Source organism: Notechis scutatus, chromosome 2, assembly GCF_049901735.1.
Source record: "Notechis scutatus isolate UNSWTSFEM ecotype Mainland chromosome 2, rNotScu1.2, whole genome shotgun sequence".
NCBI lineage: Eukaryota > Metazoa > Chordata > Lepidosauria > Squamata > Elapidae > Notechis > Notechis scutatus.
In genome coordinates, this window is record NC_142010.1 from 182,892,699 (window position 1) to 182,910,743 (window position 18,045).

At 38.9% G+C, this 18,045-nt stretch overlaps 1 protein-coding gene across 1 annotated transcript in view; it reads right to left on the minus strand.

Moving 5' to 3' along the window:
• SVEP1 (sushi, von Willebrand factor type A, EGF and pentraxin domain containing 1) overlaps nt 1–18,045 on the minus strand; it is a 134,535-nt gene that overhangs the window by 24,910 nt on the left and 91,580 nt on the right. Inside the window, exons 30-38 of the mRNA XM_087957594.1 lie at nt 15,759–15,929; nt 13,981–14,154; nt 11,644–11,763; nt 10,381–10,557; nt 9,159–9,243; nt 8,837–9,028; nt 7,830–7,997; nt 4,334–5,006; nt 234–3,013 (exon numbers count right to left, since the gene is read on the minus strand). Coding sequence (XP_087813720.1) covers nt 234–3,013; nt 4,334–5,006; nt 7,830–7,997; nt 8,837–9,028; nt 9,159–9,243; nt 10,381–10,557; nt 11,644–11,763; nt 13,981–14,154; nt 15,759–15,929 — 4,540 coding nt within the window. The remainder of the gene's footprint in view (nt 1–233; nt 3,014–4,333; nt 5,007–7,829; nt 7,998–8,836; nt 9,029–9,158; nt 9,244–10,380; nt 10,558–11,643; nt 11,764–13,980; nt 14,155–15,758; nt 15,930–18,045) is intronic.

Consider the following 18,045-nt stretch of genomic DNA (forward strand, 5'->3'; position numbering starts at 1 on the left):
TTCAGATAGTGCTCTGCAGAATTGCACCTTATTGATTCAAAAGCTAATTACTGCAATGCAATTGAGGATAACCTACTTGGGATGTATAATTCCTGATTAATGGTGGGGAACTCCTGGCAGTGTAATTCAGAAATTATTTCGTATTCATAAGCTTTATTAGAGAACTCTAGATCTCTGTGAAACTCTTAGCCAGACTTCCTTCCTTCCAATGTGAAATTATTAACACTTCTTACCTGTATTGAACTTTACTTCCATAGTCTTGAGATTCTCCAAAAGCAATCGCATGAGGCACAGTAGGTGGTGGTCCACAGGTCAGTAATGTGCAATTTGGGTATGGCCTACTCCAGACTCCTTTTTCTGTACAGGTCAATTCCGAGCTTCCTTGCATCACATAGCCCATCTCACAATGATAAATTATGGTATTTTGATCCACTGAACTGCCTCCGTTGATAAACGCATAGGGAATCACAGGGGGAGGACCACAGGAAATCAGCCTACAATGTGGAAAGCCAGAACTCCATCTGCCAAGAGCTTCACATGTGATTTCTGAAGGTCCTAGCAGTTTGAAACCTTCTAGACATTGAAGTTCTATCTTCTTGCCGCAGCTAAAATGATTACCTATAACTATCCCATTCTGAATGGTGGGTATAGGGCACTCACAAAGCAGGCAAGAAGAGGGTCTTCCACTCCACAAACCATTTGACTGGCATTGCCTCACTGGGTTACCTTGCAACTCATAACCAGGGAAGCAAACATACTCTATGTATTCCCCAAAACTAAAGACAGAACCATTTAGGAACCCATGAGAGATGTCCTCAGGAGGCCCACAGTTGACAGGTTCACAGAATGGAGGTTCTTCATCCCATGTTCCATTAGCCTGGCAGGTACGAGAGAGTGTGCCGCGCAATATATACCCTTCATCACAGAAAACCGTAATGGTCTTTCCAACGCCGAATTCTGATCCAATTATCTGGCCATGAACAAGTTTCACTGGTTCAGAACACTGGACTGGCCTACACACTGGAGTGTTCCCGCTCCAGTATCCATCTGCAAGACAAACTCTCTTCCGATCCCCTTTCAACAGGAAACCTTCTTTGCAGCTGTATTCAATATAGTTTTGGAAAGTGTATTCTTCTCCACTCACTTCACCGTTCTCTAAATAGGGAACTTGTCCACAGGAAATGGGAACGCAGAGTGGCTCATTTCCATCCCACGTTTGATCAGACTGGCAGGTTCTCCTAGCTAAACCATTTAGCTGAAACCCATGATCACAATCATATTGGACCACACTACCATATGTGTAAGATTGTCCTTTTACTATGCCATTCGTGGGTCTGCTGGGCATTGCGCATGATATTATCTCGCAGGTTGGTGCTGAATCACTCCACTGCCTTCCAGACGTACAGTGTCTTGTATCTGATCCAATCAGCTTGTACCCTGGGTTACAAGTATATTTCACTGTACTACCAACAGTGTTCTCCGTAAAATGTACGAAGCCATTTTCTGGGAACAGTGGTAATTCACATTGAATGGAAATACAGGCAGGAGCACTACCATTCCACATTCCATCTTCTTGGCAAGCTAGCACAGAATTTCCTAAGAGTTCATAGCCCGAATAGCAACTATACAACACTGTAGTCCCATATAAATAGCCGGAGAGTGGTAAACTATTAATGGCTTTTGAGGAATGTTGTGTCTCTTTTCGAGATAAATGAGATTGGCTTTCCTTAAGGAAGCTCCCGTCAAATACATCTTCTTGGCCAAAATGTTTTTCTTCACTGCTGATGGTTACATATCCCCCAAAGTCTATATGGGGAGGAAGGCCACAGTCTGTTGGTAGACAAGCTGGACTAACACTGGACCATCCTGTTTCCTCACAGATCTGCATAGCAAGACCAGAAAGCTGGAATCCTGGAATACAGCTGTATATAACCATGGCACCATAGCTGTAATCTGCACCTTCTACAAACCCATTCTCAATAGGCTGAGGAGGATCGCAATTAATTGCTCTACAAGATGGAGCCTTTGTATCCCACTCCCTTGTTTCCAGGCAGGTTAGGACTCTCTGTCCCTCAAGCCGGAATCCTCTGTCACACGAATAGGTAACTGTGTGTGTGTAGTGTAGATCAACGTATGAATACCGGCCATTCTTAATCTCCCTGGGTTTGGAGCACTCAATGGGTTTGCAAGAAGGCTCTCCTCCAAGCCAACCTCCGTCTTCTCCACAAAGAATTGTGGTGTTTCCCATTAATTCAAAACCTGGTTTACAACTATACAGTGCCGTGCTGAGATAGGTGAGGCCTTGCACATCTACAATACCATTTTGAATTTCCTCTGGCTGTGGGCATTCCACAGGAATGCATTCTGGAAGTGGAGAACTCCATGTACCATCTGCTTGGCAAATAATGGTAGATGTTCCCTTGAGCAAAAATCCATCCATACATGTGTAGCTCACTGTGCTACCAAAATGCAGAGAAGACACCACAGGGTCCCCAAAAGGAATATAAGGAGGTCTACGACAGAGTACCATTTTGCAGACAGGAAAAGAGTCATTCCACTGTTGGGATGACAAACATCTCAGGATGGAAGCACCATACAAAATAAGACCTTCTCTGCACGACAACTGCACTATCCCTACTTGATCAGCCATCTCCTTCAAGACAAGTTGATTCTCTGTTAAAGGTGGCTCTGGACACTTAGTTGGGATGCATTGAGGGCTCTGCTTTTTGTTCCACCTTCCTGATTTCTGACAGGTCCAAGAAACATCTCCAATCAATTCATAGCCTTCAACACAGAAAAAACTGACTTTGGCTCCCACTTCAAATTTTTTCCCCTTGCTGAATCCGTGCTGGAAGGTAGGTGGTTCTCCACAATTGAGGATCACACAAGAAGGTTGTGCTTCACTGTACCACTGACGATTTGACTGGCAAAATAACCTTGAACTTCCGATCAACTGGTAACCTTCATTACATTGGTATGTCACTTCACTTCCAAAGGAACGTCCTGTCATATTCTGTAAAATGGATGAAATAAATGTTATAGTTGAGTGATATACCATCAAAATCTTAACAATCTGATTTTATGGAACAATAGCTAACTTATCTCTCACTTAAAAAAAAAAAAAGCAGAATGTAGGCTTTCTGCACCCAATTTATGAAATGTTAGTTTACAAAGTTTTGACAGACATGAAATATGTATCTATATCTAAAATGTGTCTCTGTGTATGTATATGCATGTGTGTACAGATTTAATACCCTCTCAGTGCTTTTGCAGAACAACCAAATATTTCTGGCACTACTGCAAATCTTCCTGCTTACCTGCTGAAAAGCTTCCCAGATTTGGAAATATCAGTGCCATAAATATTGCAGCTATCCTATGGCACCACGTTTCTGATTTTGCCTAACATCCCCATAACTCCAAAAATTAGCTCACTTTTAGTAAGTTTTCAGGATCTTAGGATCTACGAGGGCTATCCACAAAATAGATTACGTTTTCGTCTGTAACAAGAAGGGGCGGAGCTAGCGTGGCCATCTTTGGTCTGTGCGTCCACCGCTCAGTCTGCATCTAGTCGTGCTAGTGGGAGGTTCGTATCGTTGCCCGTTATTTCACAGCAAACATTTGAAATGTGTGCTGCAATTGAAAATCCCGCGAGTTGTGAGGTGCGATCAGTGATAAAGTTTCTGTTGGCAAAAAACCATAAACCGATTGAAATTTTTCAGCAACTGTGTGAAGTGTACGGGGACAACATCATCACTGAAGGTGGAGTGCGCCAATGGTGCATTAAGTTTAAAAATGGCTGAACTACGGCACTCGAGAAGTCCTGAATGCTTTCGCTTGGTGCAAGATCGGGGTTGTAGGGTGGATGAGGAAAAATCTCCCACTTGAAAGCATTCAGGACTTCTCGAGTGCCGTAGTTCGGCCATTTTTAAACTTAATGCACCATTGGCGCACTCCACCTTCAGTGTCCCCGTACACTTCACACAGTTGCCGAAAAATTTCAATCGGTTTATGGTTTTTTGCCAACAGAAACCTTATAACTGATCGCACCTCACAACTCGCGGGATTTTCAATTGCAGCACACATTTCAAACGTCTGCTGTGAAATAACGGGCAACGATATGAACCTCCCACTAGCACGACTAGATGTAGACTGAGCGGCGGACGCACAGACCAAAGATGGCCACGCTAGCTCCACCCCTTCTTGCTACAGACGAAAACATAATCTATTTTGTGGATAGCCCTCGTATAATAAGCTTTCAGGATTTCAGACAGTATGTTGACTGCACCAAATGCACAAAACATTATTTTGCTTACGTTCAAGACTATACCAATACCTTAATCATTCCATTTGCAAGTTTTAGTGGCTCACCACAGGACACTGGATGACAGGTGGGCATAGTACCACTCCAAGTTCCTGTTGCTTCACACGTTCTCTTCTTTTCTCCTTTAATATAGTAGCCTTTAATACAGCTATAAGCCACAATGGCCCCAAAACTGTAATTGGTGCCAATTGAATACCCATTTGCAATGCTTGCTGGTTCTCCACAACGAACGGGGATGCACTGGATCGCCAAGGGAGATGGGTTCCACTGACCCCCTCGTACACATTCTATTTTAGCAGAAGTGTTTAAAACGAAACCTTCCATACACTTGAAGCTCACAACCGACCCAGCTGAAAATCTGGCCTTGTTTGAGGATTCCAAGATGCTGTATGATACAGACTCTGGTCTCTCGCAGAAGTCAGCTATGCATTCAGGAACATCTTGGTCTGAAGGGGGTATCCATTTGCCCTGGGCATTACAAAGTAACTGGGAATTGCCAGCTAGACTGTACCCATCAGAGCAATAGTAGATCGCTATATCGCCAAATAATCGATGCCCACTCTCTGGAGAAGCATGTTCCACGGGAGGCGGCTCATCACAGGATACTGCCACACACTGTTGTTGACTGAGGTTCCACTTGCCATTGGACAAACATGACACAGTGTCAGGGCCAAGTAAGGTGTAGCTATAGGTTAGAAAAAATAGCAGGGATAGATTCTTAAGGGTTGAGTAGACAACTTTTATTGCCTTGTACAAATAAACTTCTAACTTACAAGACTACAAAGTCATATTTCAAAGTCACTGTCAAAATTGGCTAATATGTGAAAAGGCATTGTTATTGTAAATAATTCCAATGTGGTTTTTTTTTAAGTGCACCAGCACCAGCAAGAACTTTAATTAAGCACTCTGAACTCCAATAAATTTCATAGAACATTTTCAATTGTTTTTAAAGAACTGAGACAACTTTAACGGCACTGTATGTAATTGTCACAGCCTTCTCAGATATACCAGATAGGAAACATGACCAGATGAGCAATTCTACTTTATTGTAAGGTCATATTAGCAGAATCTTGCAGGTTGGATTGTACGAATCTCCTGCTGTCTTTTACAGTCTCAGAAGTTATGGAGGCTCTTTTCTGAATTTCTTTCTTTGCTCCTTAAGCAGCTGCAAGCTGTCCCAAATCACACTCCCTGTAATTCCCTTTTACCATTACAATAATAGAAATTGCATTTTTATATATCTATGGAAATTATCCATAGATATATAACACACACACACACACACAAACACACAAAAGCATGAGTGTTTGCAAGGAGGGGAGGGCAACAGGCTGAATCATTGATGAATCATTCTTAAAAAGGAACTAATCTCTCACCCTTTTAGACGCTGAATACATAGAAACATGTAGCCATTTTCTATCCTAATTGATGTTTAAGCAGCACTTGTTCCTGCTTTTCGATAAATTAATTCATTGATTCCATCTAGAGAACTTCCAAGTGGAGAAGTTAGTTCCTAAAAGCTTGCTTTAATTAAATAAGTTCCCTGATTTAATACTCCATTTAAAAAAAAAAATCAGAAATCCAGGTTTGGAGTATTCTTTTGAATAGGAACAAAGGTGGAGTAACACAATTTTACTTTTTGAATGTACAGTGATGATTTCCCCAAGTTTCTCAACTATTTAGAAAGCTACATTGGCAATGCATACAGTTTGGCACAGTGATCTGGATTTAAAGAACAAAATATGAATAAAAAGAGATATATCATGCATGTTGCATCTGTCATGAACCTGAAATCCAGGTACTGGGCCCTAAAAAGATTCAAATGTCTTAAGATATTCCCAACAAATATTGCATACAGTATGTTACATTTTGCCCTTTGAATATGGACTGCTGCACAACTTTAATAATCTTTTACAGAGTGGGAAAGTTTCTGATGTGTGTATTATTTACAGCATCACACAACGATACACATTGTCCTCTCTCTTACTTGTCGTCTCCTTCCCAGAGGAAACCTTTCTATTGAGCCAACATAGCATCTGGCTGCCCTGAAAGACTATGAAGTTTGAGAAACCCTATGATATGCGGATTTAAAATGAATTATTAAAATTAAGTGGTAATAGTTCTTTCTCACCCAATCCTAACCTTAATGAAATTATTCGATAGGTTCAAGGAGGATTACTACAAAGTTATTTATCATTTTAAGGAGTTGCAGCAGTGTAAAACTTTGGGAAACCTGCCTTAGGTGAATACAGAAATATGGATTTAGGGGAAAAAAGCCACAATATTATTACCGTATTGCGTATAAGACGACTGGGCGTATAAGACGACCCCCAACATTTCCACTCAAAATATAGAGTTTGTTATATACTGTAGTATAAGACTACCCCCTCTTCCACACACCTTCCACTTTTGCACTTTTTTTTTTGGACGCTTTTCTGCTTTGGACAATTTTGAAATGAGCTAATCCAATTTTGAACCAAGAATATGCAAATAGCTATGGAGTTTAGAAATGAGTTTTAAAAATATTTTTTCATTGCTTACCATTAAGCGTAAAATATGTTGTAAATAAAATGAGAACACAGGAAACGTTCTCTTCTCAATACAGCTGATCTCTCTCTCTCTCTCTCTCTCACACACACACACTAAAAACCCGGACACTGAAAAGGCTGCCAAGGAACAGTATATTCAATGCCTTCTCTTTAATCAAGAAACAAGGAATTGCTTAGAATCTTTTTTTTTCCCCAAGTGGCCCTCTTTAAAAAAAAAATGGAGTAACACTTTCATTCAAAAAGTCTTCCAGTATCTGGAGTCGCTCAGACATATTGAAGTGAGGCAGGAGAGTAAGTGAAATTTGAAATGATCCAGCTACCGTTTTCTTCCCTCCGCCCGAAGGCCATTATCTCCACGTCAAACGACGAGGGGAGGCAAAGAAGCCAAACACGCTAAAAGGATCTCTTTATTTTCCTACACAGGTCACACCTACTTTTCCGCATTCAAAGGACAACCTCTCCTCCTCACCACCACACACACACACACACACACACCCCAATACCCGCAAACAATGTTCTGGGCATTAATCACCATTGCTACATTAACCTGGTAAATTTATACCCTGCCTCCCCAGTGTTGCTTTGACGGCAGGATTTCACACAGCGGGGCGCTCGCTCGCTCTCTTCTCCGCTCCTCCCACCGTTCACACATGTTGGAAGCACCGTAAAACCTGATAACCCACCGGGCTCCCCATCCTTAACCTACAGCCGCCCGCATGCAAAACCTGCGTGCAAAAAGAAAAAAAAGAAAAAGAAAAGTACGCTGCACGTGAGGATCTTCGAATCCTCTCCTCCCCACACCGCTAAGGAAGGAAGAGGGGGAAAGGTTGCGCAGCGCGTGGCGAGTGACACCCGCCACACACACACACACACACAAAAAAGTCGTCTTATACGCCGGCAAATACGGTAATAACATTTCATCAAATGATACTACTAGAACCTAATGCTGATTTACCTACCCTTCCTTACACGTATAAGTGACGGTATTGCCAAAGGTAAAGTTGTTTCCAGTAACAATAGCATCTTTAATTACTGGAGGAAGGCCACAAGAAATGATTTCACAATCTGGAGGCGAGCTGTTCCAGTTACCTAAAGCTTCACATACAAGTACAGATGGTCCTTGTAGACTAAGGAACAAACAAACAAACAACATAGAGTAGATAGTGGGTGAGATCAAAAAGTAGGGGGGGAAAAAAAAGGTCTTTCTGTCCAAATAGGACAACAAATATTCTTTTTCATTTAAGGATTCATTGAAATTGTTCAACTTCGATTAACAATCGTTCCAAGGATAGATACAGCTAGTTCTCAACTTACAACCATTGGCTGAGTGATCGTTCGAAGCTACAACCCTGAAAAAAAGTGACTTATGACCATTTTTCACATTTATGTCTATTGCAGCATCCTAATGATCATATGATTAAAAATCCAACACTTGGCAACTGGCATGTCTTTATCAGTTGCAGTGTCCTAGGGTCATGTGATCACATTTTGTGACCTTCTGACAAGCAAAGGCAATGGGGAAGAGAAAGTCACTTAGCCAGAATATTACTAACTTAACAACTGCAGTGCTTCACTTAGCAACCGTGGCAAGGTCGTAAAAGGAGGCAAAAGTCGCTTAACAACTGCCTTGCTTAGCAACAGAAATGTTGGCCTCAATTGTGGTTATAGATGAAGGACTACCTGTGCACCATTTCTGAATTATAACCTTTGGAGCACAAATCTTGAACAACCATGTTGAGTCAAGTCAGAATGCGCATGCTTCAAAAATGATTAGGAAACAGTATTTTGAAACTCGTTTGCCTTCCAGTGTGCAATAACATACGGCACCAAATAATAAAAAGCAGTTTAAATTCCATATGGAGAACATTTTGCATATTTTTTCAACTCATAAATACATGTTAGTTTTTCTTCTGCAATTTTAACAAGGACATGGTATATACCAAATAAAATCTGGTTTTCTGATTACCTGTACCCCACGTCACATGTGTAAGATACATTAGAAAGGTACATCACACCGTTCATGATATATTTTCCATTCTTTATTTCTTTTGGGAGGGGACATTGTACTAATTCACAAAACGGGGAAGAATGGTTCCATCTGCCATTCGCTAGACATGTTGCTTCTGCTTCACCCATTAAAACGTATCCTTCTTCACATCTGTAGGTAGACAAAAAAATAAATACCGGTAGATATAAATGTATTTTTTGGTATATGCCTGTTTCACAGTATTTCGCCTGATGTTTTACTCGATTTCTCAAATGTAAAACAAGATATAATGATCTCTTACCTGAACATTACTTTACTACCAAATGTAAATCTGGAGCCATCAATTGCACCGTTTTTAGGGTGGGGTGGAATACCACAGGAAATAGCTTGAAGAAAAAAAAATAAAAACATCATTTGGATTATGCAAAATATATTGCTGTAACATTACTATATCCTCAAAAGGGAAGTGGAAATCACACTAAATGCCAGTATTAAATTGCTGGAGAGCGGAAAAATCTTACATTATTAGAAAGTAAATTTGGAGCAAAAAGGTATGTAGGTTGGATAGAAATTCAGAAAGATTTTCACTGTTTCTGGAATGCAACAGAGATGGTCCAATATCCAATAGATTTTACATAATCTCAGATAAGCTTGTGTTCCACCACCACTTCACTGAATGACTTAAGAATATTTCTCTTTCCTTTATGTGAAGCTCAGCCATCTTTAATGTGAATTACTGATATGTCTGCAACTAAATAGTCACAACTGAAAATAACACTGGAAGTCTCTATCAATACAATACAATTCAATTTATTACAGTCATAGACCAGAGACCAGAACAAATAAAAACACTCAATAAATATACAATTTAAAAAATCTAGAATAAAATGATAACAGTAAAATTTATGATAAAATACAGTCTGTAAATTATACACGGTCTAACTATAATAAAATTACAACCCATAAACCAGAGGTCTCCAAACTTGGCAACTGTAAGACTTGTGGACTTCAACTCCAGCTATGCTGGCTGGATAATTCTGGGAGTTGAAGTCCACAAGTCTTGCAGTTGCCAAGTTTGGGGACCCCTGCCATAAACTGTGAGACCCATAGTCAGTTTAATACTAAAAGGGAAATAGATAAGCAGTGCAAAGGATTTTCCACATTTGTTGTATAAAATAGCTATAGTGGGGTTGACACGTGTTTCCGATGAATCCCCAAGTGCTGCTGTGCAGAATCAAGCCACCCCCACTGTAATTTTGGACTGTTTGTCCTTAAGCAGCCACTGGAGATAAGCACTGTTGGAATGGCCAGGATACAGTCTCTATCAATAATAACATCTATTTAAGTTACAAATCCAGTACTGGCACTTACGGAAGGAAATCTATGAACTCTTAAGTATCATCGTGTTTTGGAACAATTTTTTTTTCTGAATAAGCAATTCCCATAAATTATATGCTGAACTGCCTATCCAGGCTACCATGATTTCTAGCTATACAATAACAATAAACGATTAAAAAAAATACCTTCACAGAATGGTATCGGGTGGCTCCATTCCCCAGATTCCAAACATGTAACTTGACTCACTCCTTTTAGCTGGTAGCCCTTTTCACATGAAAACCTGATTTCGCTACCAACAGTGTAGCTGACCCCATGCGAGCGACCATGTTCAGGATCTCCTGGGTGTTTGCATTTAACGGGTTCTTTGGAATCAGATATAAGGTAAAACAGAGCTTACTGACATCAGGTGTGGCTCATGTGCTTAAAAATGAAAACAAATCACGCAACATTGAAGTAGGCAAACTTGGCAGGGTAAAAGCCCAGACAAAAAAAAAAAAAAAGCATGGGAATGCTCATCAAACTCTTTGAAGAACAGTTTAGTTTGAGGCATTTTTTTCATTACTTGAATTTATACCACCCTGCATCATGAGAAATTTTCTTTACTATTTTCAACACTATGCTAGTGTCAGGCTACAAAACCAAGAAAGACAGTTATTTCTAAGCAGTTTCCTTTATTGTTCCTTACCTACAGACAGAAATCTTACCAAACCAAAGCAGCTACTTTTATACTTCGAGAATTTCTAGGGAGGAGTTTTCTTCACCCCCTTGCCTTTTTTGTGTGTGGCTTTTTTGCCAGTTCTAGGTTATAATAATAGCTTATCTGTATTAAACTTATGACAATTTTCCCAATAAAAGGGACAAATGAGAAATTATCAGGTTTGAATTTGCTTGGAAATAGTGTTATTCATTATCCATTCAATATATGATTGAATAGACCATACCATTTTAGGAAAAAATGATTTAGTTTCAGGATAAATAAGGTATAATGTGGTCTTAATAAAGGATTACTAATACAAATGTTAATAAAATCTCCAGCTCCATTTAAAGCCAGCTCCATTTAAAGCTTATGCTGTTTATACTGGTATGGTGGTGCAGTGGCTAGAGTGCAGTACTGCAGGCTACTTCTGCTCACTGCTAGCTGCCAACAGTTTTGCAGTTCGAGTCTCACCGGCTCAAGATTGATTCAGCCTTCCATCCTTCTGAGGTTGGTAAAATGAAGACCCAGATTGTTGGGGGCAAAATGCTGACTCTGTAAAACCGCTTAGAGAGGGTTGTAAAGCACTGGGAAGTCGAAGTGCTATTGCTATACTACAAATTTTAGGAGGCTGGTAATCTGGAATTTCAATGATGGATTTCGAGAGGAGGACTAAAATATAGCTATGATTCTATAGATACAAACAATTTTTCATGTGCCCATCCAAACTGCTCTTCTATTCCTGCTCCTTTACCTGCACATTTCTTGCCGTCTCCTGTATATGGGTGAATGCAGGTACATATGTAGGATCCATTTGTGTTAAGGCAAGAAGCATGGGAGTCACAGTCTGAACCAACAGCACATTCATCAACGTCTAGAAACAAATAACAGTATTTCATGTTATTAAGAAAATGTCACTCTCTTTCTCCTCATTTTCCAACCGCCCCTGGTTTTTTTTTTTGCACTCCAGATTATCCTTCTAATCTCCTGAAAGTCTCCTCCCATTCTCTTTTGCTGCCTCTTAAGCCTGGGACTCACAGAAAATACCAAATGCTGCTAACGTTTCTCGGTCACTCTTGGTAAACTTCAGCCCAACTATGTAGCTTGCCTTTTCTAATTCTCCCTTTGACCCAAACGGCATCTAATGATGATTGCCCCCATTCATCCATTACTCTCTTGACCCTTTTCTTCTTCACAATTTTTAATTTTCTAGGCCATCCTGATTAAAATCCCGGCCTATCTTGTCTTTTTCTTATTCTCTGCAATGCCATGAATGTGGATGGCATTCGATTCATAAATCATCTTGCTATCGTGGCCTCATCAGAGCCTGGTTCGGAGGATAAGTAGTTGGAACTGGGACAGTCTGACAGGGATGGCACCTCTCCCTTGGTATGACTGGAGAGGCCATGGTCTGAGGACTAAGCTGTCCCGGGCCCCTCTGGCACTGGGGGAGGTGGTCAACCAGACAGAGAGCTGCCTGCCTGCACAGGCATTGGGGAGGGTCAGCTGCTGACAGGCAGTGGCGCTGATAGGCAGATCGCCTCTGAAGAGGAACAGCTGCCTCTTTTAGTGATCAAAATTCCAATTCCAATTGGAGGTCGTAAGTCAAGGACTAACTATATCAGAACTTAAGAATTCTTCTTCCAAAAATTAGTTTTCTAGGAATGAGACTAGCTCTGTTCCCTTACAAAATATTAAAATGCTGATTCTTTTAAGATCTTTTGAAAGCAATCTGTGAACAAAAAAAATGTGGATGCCTACATTTTTCTTTCTTTCTATACAAAGTACACATGGTGCTTTATAAGGATATAATGAAACTTACGAGAAACTGCTGACTGAGGCAGATTCTGAGCGATGACAAAAATGCAAACAGACATTCTTTGTACTGTAAGCAATTCTTGAAAATTATCTAACCAAGTTCTGTCAAAAAATGTAACTGACGTATATAAACCTATATCTGTGAAAAAAGCATAATGGACCACATACTTCCTCCTACCAGAGGTAGAGGCATTGGTGTTCCCCGCCCCCGGCCAATGCACCATCCATCAGAGCAAGAACTGGAAGGTAGTTCAACCTCCCACAGAACAATTTTATGTTCAAATACGAAGGTTGAATCTGAACACTATTATTTATTAAATGTCTACTCCATGAACAATAACAATTAAAATTCATAATCCTAATTATTTGTTATATTTTTCTTATGATAAGGAGATAATTTATTTCCTTTTAAGTCACCAATTTCTAAATCTATGTAAGTAAAGGAGTCCGTATAGATTTTACTCCGCTACTCATTGTTGACCTTAGGGGGCAGGCCGAAGACATTCCCATGGTCATGTGGCCACCATGACATTACACTAGAGCGTGGAGTGCAACACAGAGCGCCATTACTTTCCCAGCAAAATGGTACCTATTTATCTACTCCCTGTTGCATGCTTTTGAATTGCTAGGTTGGCAGGAGCTAAATATATGTAGGGCAGAAATGATTTTTTTAATCTGTAGGGAATCATCTGGTGTCTTCCTCAAGATTTGATTGTTTTTGACTTCTAAGTAATTTATACATTTAAATGGTTAAACTACTACTGGTATATGTGTTTTAATATTTGTTGGTTTGGTCTTTGACCATGCATTAATAAAGAATGATTTTCCCTTTCTACCAGAATCCAAAGACCCACAAAACTGTATATGCTGCCCAGAACTTGAGTTTTAATCTCCTTCTCAAGTTTTAATCTCCTTCTCAAGTTTTTTTTTATAAATCCTATGGAACATGTAGGACTTGAAAAACCCAAAGAATCTTTTTAGGTCCTGGATGTATGCTTAATTGACATATTACACATCTAAGTCACAAGTGTAAACTACAATAACATATCATGCATCATGTCATTACCGCACGACTTACATGAAGTGCATAATTTGTGTCAGTTACAGTATGATGCAAGATGTTACATAGCACCCCATTTTGCACCATGACACTGTGACAGAAGAAATGACACTTGCTCACCTGTGGTCACTCATAATCACAACATCCTTAGAATTGGACTGGAAAACATAGATTTAGCTTTTGATATTAACCATGTGGTCTATGTGGACTTACCAAGGCAAGATGGTGAAATAATATTCCAGCTTCCATTGTCTGTACACAGCATCCTTGAGTCTCCCAACAAGTAGTAACCACTGTTGCACTGGTAGGTTACAGAGCTTCCAGCAAAGAAATCCTCAGCTGAGTAAAATCCATGTTCTAAAGGTGGAGGTTCTCCACAACTAATTCCTATACTCAAACAGTATATAAATACACATATAAACCTATTAGGGAATGAGACATATTTATTTAAAATTTTCTTCAAATGGCTTCCATGAGCTTAAGTCCTAGTTCCTGGAGGCAATATAATTCTATTTTTAATTATATTAATAATACAAACTTCAATGTCTATGGCTGAAACCTAAAGAAGAAAGGGTGCTGTGTTTGTCTTTGCTTTTGGAATTTCAAATTCCTGTATCGACTGTAGTTAAGTAGCAAGCGCTTCCAAAATTTGCTGCTAAAAACACATTAAAAAGAATGTGGAACCAGTCTCAATGAAACATTAAAAAAGCTACAATGGTCATGAAGAACAAATCCAATAAGCACTCAATAATACAACAACACTTCATCTCATTCACCATCTAACACATACCCATATATATGTATATGCATACACACAAAAGCAAATTTATTATGTAAACTAACAATAAATTTAGTTTATATGGAAACAATTTTAAAAAGTACCTTGGGTGTCCCTAAGTGACTTCCATTCAGTACTTTTTTTTTAGCTTATGCCCAGGAACTTATGCTCAGGAACCCAGGAACTGAAGATGTAAAGCTATTCAACACCACAGACAATACTGCTACCCTTCAAAAAGACTTTGACTATGTATCAGAATGGTCAAACAAATGGCAACTTCAAATCTCAACAAACAAATGCTCTGCCCTACATATTGGCAAAAAATAATAATCAGAAAATAAAATGCAGGCTGAATAGTCAAGACCTTGTTGATGATCCAAACTCTGTCAAGGATTTTGGAGTACTTATCTCTAATGATCTAAGTGCTAGAGCCCACTGTAACTACATAGCCAAAAAGGCGTTTAGAGTTGTTAACCTAATCTTACATAGCTTTTTGTCTGGTAATATTACACTAATAATTAGAACATACAAAACATTTGCTAGACCAATCCTCGAATACAGCTCATCAGTCTGGAACTCACATTACGAAACTGATATTAACACAGTTGAGAAAGTCCAGAAATATTTCACAAGAAGAGTTCTCCACTCCTCTACTCGTTGCAGAATACCTTATGCCACCAGACTCGAAATTCTAGACCTAGAAAACCTAGAACTACGCCGCCTTCGGTCCGATCTAAGTATAGTATATAAAATCATACATTGCAATGAATACTTCAGCTTCAACCATAACAACACAAGAGCAAACAATAGATACAAGCTCAAGGTTAACAACACCAAACTTGATTGTAGGAAATACAACTTCAGCAACAGAGTGGTCAATGTCTGGAATACTCTACCTGACTCGGTGGTTTCTTCCCCAAACCCCAAAAACTTTAACCTAAGACTGTCTTCTTTTGACCTCACCCCTTTCCTAAGAGGTCTGTAGGGGGCGTGCATAAGCGCACCAACGTGCCTACTGTCCCTGTCCTATTGTTTCTTTTATTTTTTTATTTTTCTTATATGTATCCATGTATTCATAACTGTTTTTACTTATACCTATTATCTTGTAAGCAATTGACAAAAATAAATAAATAAAATAAATAAATAAAATAAACTTCTGAACAACAGTGTGGTATATCCTGAAGTTAAAGCTGTTACAAAAATAGCTGCTTACTTTCACAATGTGGAAGAGGTTGTGCCCACTGTCCTAAATTTAGACAATGTAAGACAGAATTTCCCACTATGTGGAAACCTGGGTCACAGTAGAGAGATATTTTTGATCCTGGCTTTAAAGTAGCTGATGAAGTTTTCAGGTGGGGAATGGATCCTTCTAAAGGTTGGCAATCTGTGGACAAATCAACATGTATACACAATTTATATATAGTATCACCACAGAGCAAATGAACTATTTACAGTAGATTTTGCAGACAACTGAGTCCATTTCTGTGATGATAATTTGTGTGATGTTATAAACAATGTCACTTGTGTATTAACTAAGCAATGATCTAATTTGACACAATTATGTATATTTTTACTTATCAAATATTCACGACTCCCCCTTCGATTAGTCCATTAAAATGAAATGCCACTACATTGTACTGCCAAATCAACATTCCATCTTTTAGAGAAAGAAGATTCTAAGGATTATATTTTATCCAAGTGGTAAGGGAGAATAAGGGAAGCATGGCTGAGTTGTGAATATTTACAAAATAAAATCAATATGCAATTCTGTACTCATCATTCTGGTTCTTCATATTGTACTAAATAAGCTGCCTGGTTAAAATATTTCTAAGCTCTCTTAAAGTAGGAAACGTTCTGCATTTCATTACTTGTTAAAACAATGTTTATAATTTAAAATGACAAAAAAAAAACCATTAACAACAAAAAACAAATAACAAATCAAGAAAAAATTGAATTATTGTTTCATGAAGGCCAAGAAATATTTCTCTATGACCCACTCTGAAATTTCATGCTTTCAACATTCTTAATGCAGGAAACCATAAATATTTTGCTTGAGGTCCCAATGAACATTTATTACACAACACTGGAATTTGAGGAATTAAGACTGAATGTTCCAGTCATTGAATGATCAAGTGTATCCATGCAAGGCCATGGGGGTAATTGTATTTTTAGCCTCATGCCTCAGAACTAATACCAGTAAATTTAAAACATTTTTCTATGTGCTATCAGGGAATTATTTTCCCTGACGCTCCTGCTCGGAGAATTCTGTGTAGTGTAAGAATGTGGAATGACAGACGGAATTTTAGGATGCATTTTATAGTTAATAGGAACAATTGGACTAATAAAAACCAACTATACTAGAATTTATTGAACCACACTTACACGAAATAGAAAATCATATTCATAATTTATGTTCTTTTAATTAATTTATTTGAAATTAAATAGCTTATTTCACAAACATTTAACTTAAATCATATTCAGCTAAGGTAAATACTTACTACAAACGTTATAGAGGAGTGAATTATATTAAAATGTTATTAGTAATACTTGTGTTTTTAAATATATGTTCCCTTAAATATATTAAGCTACATTTCTAAAATATTAATAAATCTTCTTGTCCTTAATAGCTCTTTCTTCCATTTTTCTACTGTATAAAATGACTGTTTTTTTGTTTCCATGTGAAATATTGGCCACTCACTATGGTCTAATGAATTAATAATGTATCCTATTACAGAGGTCCTCAGTCCCGGGGCTACCACTTGGTACTGGGCTGTGGCCTGTTTGGAACCGGGCCGTGTAAACAGCGGTGAAGCATGCTCAGTTCTGCAACTCAACTTACATGAGTGGTGGGCATGCACGCTCGTACCCAACCATCCCATCTCCCCCTCTGCCGGTTTGCAAAGCTGGAAAGGTTGGTGACTGCTGTACTAGAATACAGGTAGACCTCAACTTACAATAGTTCGTTTAGAGAATGCTCAAAGGTACATCATCATTGAAAAAAGTGACTTATGATTGTTTTTCATGGTTATGACCTTTGTAATATCCCCATGATTGTGTGATCAAAATTCAGATGTTTGGCAACTGGTTCATACTTATGACCATTGCAGTGTCCTGGGGTCATGTGATCCCCTTTTGTAATCTTCTGACAAGCAAAGTCAATGGGGAAGCCAGATTCACTTAGCAACCAGGTTACTAACTTATCAACTGCAGTGATCCACTTAACAACTGTGGCAAGGAAAGTTGTGAAATCGGGCAAAACCCACTTAACAAAATTCCCCCTTAACAACATAAACTTTGGGCTTAATGGTGATCGTAAGTTGAGGACTACCTGTACAGTATGCTCCTTGTTGCAAGAGAAAGTCAGAAATATCAACACTGTTGATTTTCTCTTACATTTTACCCGCCTATTGCAAGAGAAATAACTTTCTTACTGATTTTCTCTCTGAGACCTTCTTGAAACCTTTCATTCAGTGCCACAGTTTTTCTGAACATGGTTTGAA